The sequence below is a fragment of the Mercenaria mercenaria genome, chromosome 12 (genome assembly GCF_021730395.1).
Source record: "Mercenaria mercenaria strain notata chromosome 12, MADL_Memer_1, whole genome shotgun sequence".
In the NCBI taxonomy this organism is placed as follows: domain Eukaryota; kingdom Metazoa; phylum Mollusca; class Bivalvia; order Venerida; family Veneridae; genus Mercenaria; species Mercenaria mercenaria.
The window spans coordinates 4,273,223-4,285,644 of NC_069372.1; the positions used below are offsets into that span (position 1 = coordinate 4,273,223).

The window sequence follows — 12,422 nt, forward strand, 5'->3', positions numbered from 1 at the left end:
AGTATTTGAATTGTGTTGAGAAACTTGCACTCGAAAAATATCAGCCTATTCCAAAGACTTATAAAAATAAATTTATACTTCTTTGCCTATTCCAAAGAGCTATAAAAATAAATTTATAGTTCTTTGCCTATTCACATGAATTATACAGTCCTTACTCTCCAGTACGATATTACAATACGGCACGGTAAAGCAGCAGTACTCGCGGCAGCATTTTGATTGGTCAGACAAACCGGAAAGAGGGAATTTCAAAACAAAGCAAGATATTTTCATAAACTTGCTTTGTGCTTGATGAATTGTAAGATTTTATTAATGAAACGTCAGCAAGTTGAATAAACATTTTATTCTGATGATTGTTTTAGCTCTTTTTTGCTTAAGTAGGAATTTGTTTCCATTTAAGATTTGTCGTATATTTTCGCGACCACGATAAATTTCCGAATGTTACCAGCCTGTTAAATGAAAACGTGCTGCTTTTTATAATTCAATTAAAAAAGTAAAAATGCTTTACATAGTTCCCATTTACATGGATTTAAACATAATTTAGCAATAACTGAACAATATGGGGAGAATTTTAAACAACAGCCAACCTACACATTACAAAATTACAAAGTTTTTCATAGAAGTCATCAGATTTATTGCAGATTTTGAAAAATTGTCCCAGGTGTTAAATTTGATATAATTTTTAAACTGCGTGACTTTTATTATGAGATGCCACATCAGACTGACATATGAGGGGTCTTGGAAAATCTGACCTCAGTGTCCCAATACTCGTAAATTGGTCCCTGTATGTGTGTTAAATAAAGCTTGGGAGTCATTGGACACAAATTTTTGCAGTGGGACACAAGCTTTATCTCCATAATTAATTGTTTGCAAACACTTGCGAATACACAAGGTTTGACTATCAGGTAAATTCCAGAGAGCAAAATCAGTGGGCGGAGTTACTTGCTTGTCATCGATAGCCGCGTTTCTATAGCCGATATGAGCTAATCTCATTTGTTTAAGATTTATTTTGTTCTTATAGTTATATTCTAAGCTGTTCAACACGGGGGTCTTGGGTTCAAGCCCTAGCTAGTAGGGTCACGATCGTGCCTTCTCATAAGATGTAATACTGTTTTTTCAAGGAAGTGGATGCGAGAGTTGTTCAAATAAGCTTGAATCTTTCATCAAAATTAAAACAATAAATATAGTATAAACTAAGTAACTGTTCATGGACATAGTCATACCATTGTCTTTACAACAAAAAAGCCTGCCCACTTAGCTCAGTAGGGAGAGCATAGATCTATGGATTATGGGGTCATGAGTTCGATCCCCTCTTGAGGCGTATGTTCGTGATGATTTCATACGTGACATTATTTGTCCTCCAGTGTTGATTCAAGTGAGAAAGTTAGCAGTTACTTGCAGAGAACAGGTTCGTACTGGTACTGAATCAAGGAACACTGGTTAGATTAACTGTCAGCGGTTAAATAATGGTTAAACTGAAATACTGTTGCACTAGAGTTCCGGATAAGCGCAACTGAAGTTGCAGAAAACCCGATTGAATTCATACAAAATACATACATGTATACTGAAATACAATCAAAATTCCTAATACCCAATTAATTAAAACTCGCTTGCATATTGCATTTTCCGTATTATAGAATGGGAACAGGACTTTAACGCTAGACAACAGACTGGTTGTACGTTACGGCAGAACAGGTAGCTATTTATTGGAAAAAACTCAGGACCATTCAGTCTAATCGGTGCTGTAAACAAAATATTATGCTGATAAAGTGGCCACTTCTAGTACTAAAAGAGGTTGCAGAAAAACATTGTTGCAGCACAAACAAACAAAATTGAAGGATATTTTGTTGTTCAACAAAAACTTTATCTGTTTGTGATAATATAGTGCCACCGATACTGGCCAACATCTTATTGAAGAGCACATATTGGGGTGAATACATCATTCTGGTTATTGTGTATAAATTGATCTCCGACTGCAAAAAATACAATGGAACAAAAGTATCCCAGAAAACATTAAACAATTGGAGAAAAAAATATCCTCGGTTAAAGTTACACATTATTAGAACTATAAATTAAAATACACATGTTTTAACAGTTTACCTTGCTTACACATGTTACAGGCATGTACATGTAGCAAAATATTATAGTCAATTCTGGTTAATGATATATACTGTAACAGCTAAAGCATGTTTCATGATCCAGTGCAATTTAGCTAACAGAAAAAATAAATGAATCGTTTGTTACAATGTCTTGTTTGTCAAGATTTATGTTCGTCACCCTATATTATTGACCCTTGAACATTAGTTCCAGGTGCATTTTGGAATGAAACGTTAATTCATAATGGCAACTTTAGGTAGGAATCGGGTATGAATCATTTAAATGGTGTTCTCATTTTGTCTTTTTACAACCACATATTCATATTCAATCATTAAATATTTTGATTCACAATTAAGGGGAAAACTTTTCACAATTTTGAGAAAAAAGCGAATTTTCACAATTTTTCTGGTGCTGGACCCATTCACTTTTTTTTTTAATCACTGCATAAAAATTTCTCTTGGCCTATTATAGACCAAGTAAATTTGACCAACGTCTCCTATAAATTATCTACGTCAGCGTTAAAACTTTTTTTAAACTAACACTAGTATATTATCAAGTTTTTGTAATGGGTTTATTTCACTACCGTGACGTCAAACATGCAATGGTGTATTTTAATGATATTTCAGGAACAATGGACAAGAAACAATGCAAGGTGAAGGTCGTGATAAGAGTACGTCCGCCACTGAAGCAAGATGTGAAAACATGTGTGAGTGCTTCCAGTGACAGCGTGCAGATCTTCAACCACAGAAATGTCAAGGAGAATATTCAGTACCAGTATGTTTAAGTATTTTTAACATTTGAGCCGTTACATGAGAAAACCAATATAGTGCATTTGCGACCAGCATGCATCCGCACAGTCTGGTCTGGATCCCTGCTGTTCCCTAGCGGTTTCCCTAATTGCAATAGGCTTTGAAAGCAAACAGCATGGATCCTGACCAGACTGCGCAGAAGCGCAGGCTGGTCTGGATTCATGCTGGTCACAAAGCCACTATTTTGGTTTTCTCATGGCGTGGCTCATTTATATTATATAAATAATTGTATGCAAAAAAATTACTATAGATTTAGACTGATAGAAAATATTTGTTTTGAAAACAGCCAAAAAAATAAATCAAGCTTTGTACATGGAAGCCAGTCAACAATATTCAGGGCCTCCTCTGGGTTTTTAGCTCGACTATTCAAAGAATAGTAGAGCTATTGGACTCACCCATGCGTCCGCGTCGGCGATTTGGTTAAGGTTTTGTATGTAAGCTGGTATCTCAGTAACCACTTGTGGGAATGGATTGAAACTTCACACACTTATTCACTGTGATAAACTGACCTACATTGCAAAGGTTCCATAACTCTATTTTGCTTTTTTACAAAATTATGCCCCTTTTTGACTTGGAAATTGTTGGTTAAGGTTTTGTATGTAAGCTGGTATCTCAGTAACCACTTGTGGGAATGGATTGAAACTTCACACACTTATTCACTGTGATAAACTGACCTACATTGCACTGGTTCCATAACTCTATTTTGCCTTTTTTACAAAATTATGCCCCTTTTTCGACTTAGAAATTCTTGGTTAAGGTTTTGCATGTAAGCTGGTATCTCAGTACCCACTAATGGGAATGGATTGAAACTTCACACACTTGTTCACTGTCATGATCTGACATGCACTGTGTAGGTCCCATAACTCTACTTTGCATTTTTTACAAAATTATGCCCCTTTTTCGACTTAGCAGTTTTTGGTTAAGTTTTTGTATGTAAGCTGGTATTTCAGTATCCACCTATGGGAAAGGATTGAACTTCACGCACTTGTTCACTTTATGAGCTGATAAGCACTGTGAAGGTTCCATAACCCTTTTTCCCATTTTTACAAAATTATGCCCCTTTTTCGACTTCCATATTAATTCAGTTGACAAGGCTGTTGAATAGTCGAGCGTTGCTGTCCTCCGACAGCTCTTGTTCATACTTGTCGCCACCGTTTTCACCAAATAAAAAAAGTTGGAGCCACTTTTGAGCCAAAGTTCTAAGCCACTTATTTCTCTCAGTTGGCTATCATAGTGTGCATAGGGAAATTAATTATTGTAAATAATCACATTTTTAATAGGAATAATTACAATGTGTATTGAATATTATTTTTCCTTGTGACAAGTTGTCTATACTAAGTTACTTTTTATACAGAACACTGTGTTCATAGTAACTGTAAACAATTGGTCTAGTAGACTAACTGAACTTTATTAGTTATGTTTCTATTTTATTGTAATTGTTCTGGTGCTTCTTTTCAGATTTTCTGCTGTATATGGCATGGAGAGTACACAGCTGCAGATATACACAGACTGTGTGAAACCACTCTTGCCTAAAGCTCTGAAGGGACAGAATGTTTCTATATTTGCTTATGGCCCTACTGGAGCAGGTAAGTTGCCACTTCCTGACTCAATCAAGGTTAAAACTGTTGTACAGGAATTTGTAATTAAAAAACAAATATTTAGGAGTGGTTAAGGTTATGACCTGCGCTTTGCACACTGCAGTGTATAAAGCATGACTCTAGGGCAGTCAAATTCTGTCATGATGTAATTGTGAAGAAGCAATCTTGATAACTAAGAGCATGCCTAAGAATATTTTCAAATGGGCTTCTGCACCATGAAATTCTTTGAAGAGAGTTACTGTATGATCCATAATTGTTTTGATGTGGTTTTAAAGGTGGTCAATCACATTTAATCAGCATTTAATGACATTTTTTACTTTTTGTATATTCTGGTAGAGAATTATTTAAGGAACAAAAAGACTGATTACATAGAGTTAGATTCCTATTTGAAATGTATATTTTATTATTTTTATAAAATTTTGTAATTACTCCCCTTTAATATGAAAGTATATAAAAAGCTGGGTATTTCTTTTTATTTTGATACAATGTCTAGTTTTACATTTGCATTTGATAGACATATCAACTATTGAACAATCTGAACCAAAATGCAAGTTTTAAAGCTGTGTGTAGCTTCTGAATTCATTTATTTCCAATCTATCTTGGTTGCGCAACCAAGATAGGCAAAGGGAGGTAATAATAATTTTTTAAACTTGCGTTTCTAATGAATTCCATCTAAATACATAATTTTTAATGCAAATATTTTACAAATATATTACAATATGTCTAATATTAATACATTTCCTTATGCAAAGTATGTTTATCAAATTTATACTTATGATAAAATAACTCTATCTTGGTTGGGCAACCAGGATAGGAAAATGAAATTTTAAAAATACCTCCAGTGAAAATCTAATTTGTATTAAGTGTTAAGTGAACATAAATGAGTGTAAATGATCAGATGCTAAAGTTTCGAACAAATCCGTTACATGGCCAAAATCTGATTATCCACCTTTAAACCCTTATTAGACACTTTTCTTGAAATAATAAATATCTGTTAGATTAGTCTTGAAAGTTTACAAGTATTTCAATTTTGTATGTTTTAGGTAAAACACACACAATGCTTGGCACTTCTACTAATCCTGGGGTGATACCAAGAGTTATAAATGGCCTGTTTGAAATGATAGAAGAAAACAAGAAGATTGAAGGGGATGAATGGCAGTATAAAGTCACATTCTCCTTCCTTGAAATTTACAATGAAAAGGTTTGTTTACAGTTTTAAATCAGTTACCGTCTGCTTTTGTGATACGAGGTTTCTGTTTTAAGTGTTATGTAAACTAGTTTAATTGGCAAAGCTACAGCACTTAAGTTTTTTGGAGCCAAGTTAACAAGAGACAGAATTATTACTTGACTACTGGTATAAAACACTTCATGCAGGTTTTAATCCCCACACAGGATATTAGATAATTTTTTTCATGCAAGGAACTATTCCTACTCAGGGGATATAGACTTTCACGCAAGGAAGATATTAGGCTGGCTTATTAAAGGTCAGTGATTTACCGGGCTTTTGTCTGAATGTCTACCACAAAGAAAGGCTGAAAAGTAACCCAGTGACCCCAGTTGTGTCTGCCAGTGGGACTTTAAACAAACTGGCTTTATCTTCTGGTAAAAATATTTTAGTGTTTGTTAGTTTGGTTTAAGCCTTTCTTTACCCTGTTAATAGTCTTATAGTCGAAGTTTATTGTACCCCCCCGACAACAAAGTTATAAGGGGGTGTATACTGGTTTCAGGTTGTCTGTCTGTTCGTCCGTCTGTCTGTCCGTAGACACAATCTTGTGCGCACCATCTCTCCTCATCCACTTGATGCAATTTAATGAAACTTCAACAAGTGATCAGTAACAACAGTAGTTGTGCATGGGGCATGTTAAGTTCTTTCAGGAAAAAAAATTGCAGAGTTATGGGACTTTTTTTTTTGTTACTATACTATATACATAGACACAATCTTGTGCACACCATCTCTCCTCATTCACAGGACACAATTTAATGAAACTTCACACAAGTGATCAGTAACAACAGTAGTTGTGCATGGGGCATGTTAGGTTCTTTCAGAAAAAAAATTTGCTCTAGTTACGGAAATTTGTTTTTTGTTACTTTACTATATACATAGACACAATCTTGTGCGCACCATCTCTCCTCATCCCCTTGACACAATTTAATGAAACTTCACACAGGTGATCAGTAACAACAGTAGTTGTGCATGGGGCATGTTAGGTTCTTTCAGAAAAAAAAAATTGCAGAGTTACAGGACTTTGTTTTTTGTTACTGGGACTTTTATGGGTTTTTAGCTCACCTGTCACAAAGTAACAAGGTGAGCTTTTGTGATGGCGCAGCGTCTGTCGTCCGTCGTCCGTCCGTGCGTAAACTTTTGCTTGTGACCACTCTAGAGATCACATTTTTCATGGGATCTTTATGAAAGTTGGTCAGAATGTTCACCTTGATGATATCTAGGTCAAGTTCGAAACTGGGTCACGTGCAGTCCAAAACTAGGTCAGTAGGTCTAAAAATAGAAAAACCTTGTGACCTCTCTAGAGGCCATACTTTTCAATGGATCTTCATGAAAGTTAGTCAGAATGTTCAACTTGATGATATCTAGGTCAGGTTCGAAACTGGGTCACGTGCCATCAAAAACTAGGTCAGTAGGTCAAATAATAAAAAAAACTTTATGACCTCTCTAGAGGCCATATTTTTCATGGGATCTGTATTAAAATTGGTCTGAATGTTTATCTTGATGTTATCTAGGTCAGGTTCGAAACTGGGTCAAGTGCGGTCTAAAACTAGGTCAGTAGGTCTAAAAATAGAAAAACCTTGTGACCTCTCTAGAGGCCATACTTTTCAATGGATCTTCATGAAAGTTTGTCAGAATGTTCACCTTGATGATATCTATGTCAAGTTTGAAACTGGGTCACGTGCCATCAAAAACAAGGTCAGTAGGTCAGATAATAAAAAAAACTTGTGACCTCTTAGAGGTCATATTTTTCATGGGATCTGTATGAAAGTTGGTCTGAATATTCATCTTGATGATATCTAGGTCAAGTTTGAAACTGGGTCACATGAGCTCAAAAACTAGGTCACTATGTCAAATAATAGAAAAAACGACGTCATACTCAGTTCAGAACTTGGTAACGTGGGGACAGGTTAGCGATTCAGTACCATCATGGTCCTCTTGTTTGTTACTATACTGTATACATAGACACAATCTTGTGTGCACCATCTCTCCTCATCCCCTTAACACAATTTAATGAAACTTCACACAAGTGATCAGTAACAACAGTAGTTGTGCATGGGGCATGTTAGGTTCTTTCAGAAAAAAAATTTGCGGAGTTACGGGACTTTGTTTTTTGTTACTTTACTATATACATAGACACAATCTTGTGCGCACCATCTCTCCTCATCCCCTTGACACAATTTAATGAAACTTCACATAAGTGATCAGTAACAACAGTAGTTGTGCATGGGTCATGTTAGATTCTTTCAACAACAAAAACTGCAGAGTTATGGGACTTTGTTTCTTATTAACATACTATGTACATAGAGTCTGCATATGCAATCTTGTGCGTGCCTAATCTTCCGAACCCTTGCACACAATTTAATGAAACTTCACACAAGTGATCAGTACCAACCCTAGATGTGCATGGTGCATGTTACGTTCTTTTAGGTTAATATTCTGCATAGTTATGGGACTTTGTTTTTTGTTACTATACTGTATACATACAATCTATATACATACAGTCCACATAATTATGCAATCTTGTGTGCGTCAAATTGCAATGTACTGTGTCAGTGCATGCGGGGGGTACATTCATCACCTTCAGTGATAGCTCTAGTTGTACCCCCCAAACAACAAAGTTGTAAGGGGGAGTATACTGGTTTCAGGTTGTCTGTCTGTCCGTAGACACAATCTTGTGCGCACCATCTCTCCTCATCCCCTTGACACAATTTAATTAAACTTCACACAAGTGATCAGTAACCAGTAGTTGTGCATGGGGCATGTTAGGTTCTTTCAGAAAAAAAAATTGCAGAGTTACGGGACTTTGTTTTTTGTTACTATACTATATACGTAGACACAATCTTGTGCGCACCATCTCTCCTCATCCCCTTGACACAATTTAATGAAACTTCACACAAGTGATCAGTAACAACAGTAGTTGTGCATGGGGTATGTTAGGTTCTTTAAAAAAAAATTGCAGAGTTATGGGACTTTGTTTTTTGTTAACATGCTATGTACATACAGTCTGCATATGCAATCTTGTGCGCGCCTAATCTTCTGAACCCTTGCACACAATTTAATGAAACTTCACACAAGTGATCAGTACCAACCCTAGTTGTGCATGGTGCATGTTATGTTCTTTTAGATAAATGTTCTGCATAGTTATGGGACTTTGTTTTTTTGTTTCTATACTGTATACATACAGTCTATATACATACAGTCCACAATGAAACTTCACACAAGTGATCAGTACCAACCCTAGTTGTGCATGGTGCATGTTACGATCTTTTAGATAAATATTCTGCAGAGTTATGGGATTTTGTTTCTTGTTACTGTACTGTATACATACAGTCTATATACATACAGTCCACATAATTATGCAGTCTTGTATGTGTCAAATTGCAGTGTACTGTGTCAGTGCATGCGGGGGGTACATTCATCACCTTTAGTGATAGCTCTAGTTTAACCAGTGTCATCTATACTTAAAACAAGGTCATTGGCAAAATTTTATTACACTAGTGTAATATCAAAAATATGACATGCCTTTATTTCATTCCAAAAATGTCTAACATATGACAAGGGGGCTTCCATGGCCTAGTGGTTAAAGTCATAAGCCATAATCACTTGCTCCTCATTGATGTTGGTTTGGGCCTCACTTGAGGCGAACAATTCTTCTTGTGCAGAAGCCATCCAACTAACTTATGGAAGGTCGGTGGTTCTGTGGTTCTACCCAGGTTCCTGCCAAAGATGAAATGATGCCCAGAATTGCACTAGGGGTCTTCCTCCACAAAGAAAGTCTGGAAAGTCGCCATATGTTCTATAGTTGTGTCAGTGTGGTGTTGAGGCCAACAAAAATAAAATTAACTAACATATGCAGGTAAAGAAGTAATACTCATTGAATGAATATACGCATTGAAATGAGAATGTTTTTATGTATAAGTTCTGCACAAAAATTTCAGGTTCAAGATTTGTTAGAACCATCAGGTTCTGACCTACCTATCCGAGAGGATGCAGAGAAAAATATACTCATTCCCGGCCTTGCCAGAAAGGAAATACACAGCTTTGATGAATTTAAAATGGCTTTTGGACCAGCTTCAAATAATAGGTAAATATGACTGTTTATTAGAAGTGACTATTAAACCAGTTATATATGGGACTGATTTTGATCTGCAGTGCGAATTATGACACTGCTGAAAGGATGATTTTGGTATTATTGTGAACAGAATTTCCAATATATACTTGTATAACGGCCTCATATAATATGAAAGAAAGGCCATTGGGCTATTGCAATATTAAAGCAGCATGCCTCCAGATTCGGCTAGAAAATAATCTTTCTTTCAAATTGAAGTTTGGTCATATTATGAACATTAGAATATGAATTTTTATACCCCCACAAAACGAAGTTTGAGGCGGTATATAGGAGTGAGCTTGGCGGTCGGTCGGTCCGTTGGTTTTTGTGGTTTCCAGGGATTTCCCTTGGCTTTTCTACCAATTTGGGAGTCCTGGGTGACTTTTGGGGGTCCCCAATTATATTTAATGAGATTTTCATGAATTGTGTAGCAAATATCTAACAACCTAAAAGATACAATTATATATTTATAAGTTGACCTGTATTTCTTTTTATTCATCCTACTGGTAACCCTGATAATTACCTTTTTCATGGTTCGCACAGGCCATGAAAAGTCCTTGAATTTGATGCCTACTCCTTGAAAACTACTTGAATTTTGTAACAGAAACTACTTGAAAACTACTTGAATTTAGGAAAAAACGTACAAAAGATGGCAAATAGTCCTTAAATTCGTCGGGTGCACAGTGAAAACGGACAAACATTATAAACGGACCAAAATAAACTAAAAAACGACGAAAATAAAACAACCGTTACCGCCATTAGGGCCTGCCACGCAGTTGGCGATAGTACGGTACGGTACTGTACTTTACGTGTTTTATGCTCTTTCAAGTAATTTTCAAATTGTGTAATTTATCGGTGATGCGTTGAAGGTAAATCTTGTGTTACATTGTTTAAATTTGTCCTAAATTGGATTTAAATTGGTTATTTCATGTCTCAGCAACAGTGATATTGCACCCATTTTAGTCCTTGAAAATGGAGGAACACTACTTGAAAACTCTGAAAACTACTTGAATTTTTTTTGGGAAGGTCTGTATGAACCATGTTTTTGTATGATTCATGTCAGCTAAAATAACCAAGCTGTAGCCATTTACTAGATTTTGTCACTGAGTGTTTTTATCAAACTTATGATACTATGACTGTGGTCTGTCTGCAGCAACAATTTTGTTCAATAATGCATTTTTGATACATAGAAGCTGCAATACATAAGTCATAAGGTTATTTCAGCAGCAAAGCCATACAAAATTAGCTGTCCACTCGTGTAAAAACTTTCTTTCTTTCGAGTTTCTCTAGGTATTAGTTTCAACTCCATCAGAGTGGCCTAGGCTAATATTATTTGGAACGATCCCTGCATTATTATTTAAGTCTGTTGAGAATTTATCTCCAAAAAATAAAGAAATAGTCGTGTGTCAGCTAGACGCTTGAATTGTGCAAGCGCAGGTGACAGTAACTACCGAAAAGAAGCTTAAATACTGAAAAGGACCAAATTACTGAAAATGGGATCGGCGGAAAAGCGGGTCCCGCGGACGCACGCCAGTTCACAAATGCGGGTCCTTGGCCCAAAATATGAGTCAGGGACGCAGAAAACCTGCGTCCGGGAAATCCCTGGGTTTCTGGATGATAACTCATGAAAGGCTTGACCGATTTGAATAATTTTTGGTACACTGGTGTAACATCAGAAAATACAGGTCAAGTTCGACTTTGGGGTCTGTAGGTCAAAGGTCAAGGTCACAGTGACTCGGAACAGTTAAATGGTTTCCGGATGATAACTTGAGAACACTTGGGCCTAGGATCATAATTTTTGGTGCATAGATGTAGCATCATGAAATACAGGTCAAGTTCGACTGAGGTCTGTAGGTCAAAGATCGAGGTCACAGTGACTCGGAACAGTTTAAAGGTTTCCAGATGATAGCTTGAGAATGCTTGGGTCTAGGATCTTAAGTTTTTGAACACTGATGTAACATGATTAAATACAGGTCATGTTCGACTTTGAGGTTAGTAGGTCAAAGGTCAAGATCACAATAACACGAAACAAACGGTTTCCGGATGATAACTTGAGACCGTTTGGGCCTAGGATCATGAAAATTGATAGGGAGGTTGGTTATGACCAGCAGATGACCCCTAATGATTTTGAGGTCAGCAGGTCAAGTCACAGTGACCCGGAACACTTAAACGGTTTTCGGACAATAACTTCACAACGCTTGGGACTAGGATCACGAAACTTAATAGGGAGGCTGGTCATGACCAGCAGGTGACCCGTAATTATTTTGGGTTCCAAAGGTCAAAGGTCATTTAAACCTTTTCCGGACAATAACTTGAGAACGCTTGGGCCGAGGATCATGAAACTTCATAGGGAGGTTGATCATTACCAGCAGATGACCTCTATTGATTTTGAGGTCAGTAGGTCAAAGGACAAGCAAGTTCAGCATTGACATTGGCTTAGTTCTGTGACAAGGCCATATTGTGGGGGTATAATTCGTCACTCCTGTGACAACTCTAGTTGTTTCTAAAATATTTTAAAAGTTCCAAAACAAGAAAAAAATATGACTGCACCAGGAATCTTACCCCGGACCGCAGCGGCAATAAAGACA

General features: G+C 36.5%; 1 protein-coding gene across 1 annotated transcript in view; it reads left to right on the forward strand.

Annotated features, from left to right (window-relative positions):
- Positions 1–201: 201 nt before the first annotated feature.
- The window catches only part of LOC123534141 (kinesin-like protein KIF22), a 33,802-nt gene continuing 21,581 nt past the window's right edge, over positions 202–12,422 (forward strand). The window contains exons 1-5 of the mRNA XM_053518913.1: positions 202–295; positions 2,721–2,868; positions 4,362–4,489; positions 5,545–5,702; positions 9,665–9,810. Of these exons, the coding sequence (XP_053374888.1) occupies positions 2,726–2,868; positions 4,362–4,489; positions 5,545–5,702; positions 9,665–9,810 (575 nt within the window). The 5' untranslated portion in view covers positions 202–295; positions 2,721–2,725. The remainder of the gene's footprint in view (positions 296–2,720; positions 2,869–4,361; positions 4,490–5,544; positions 5,703–9,664; positions 9,811–12,422) is intronic.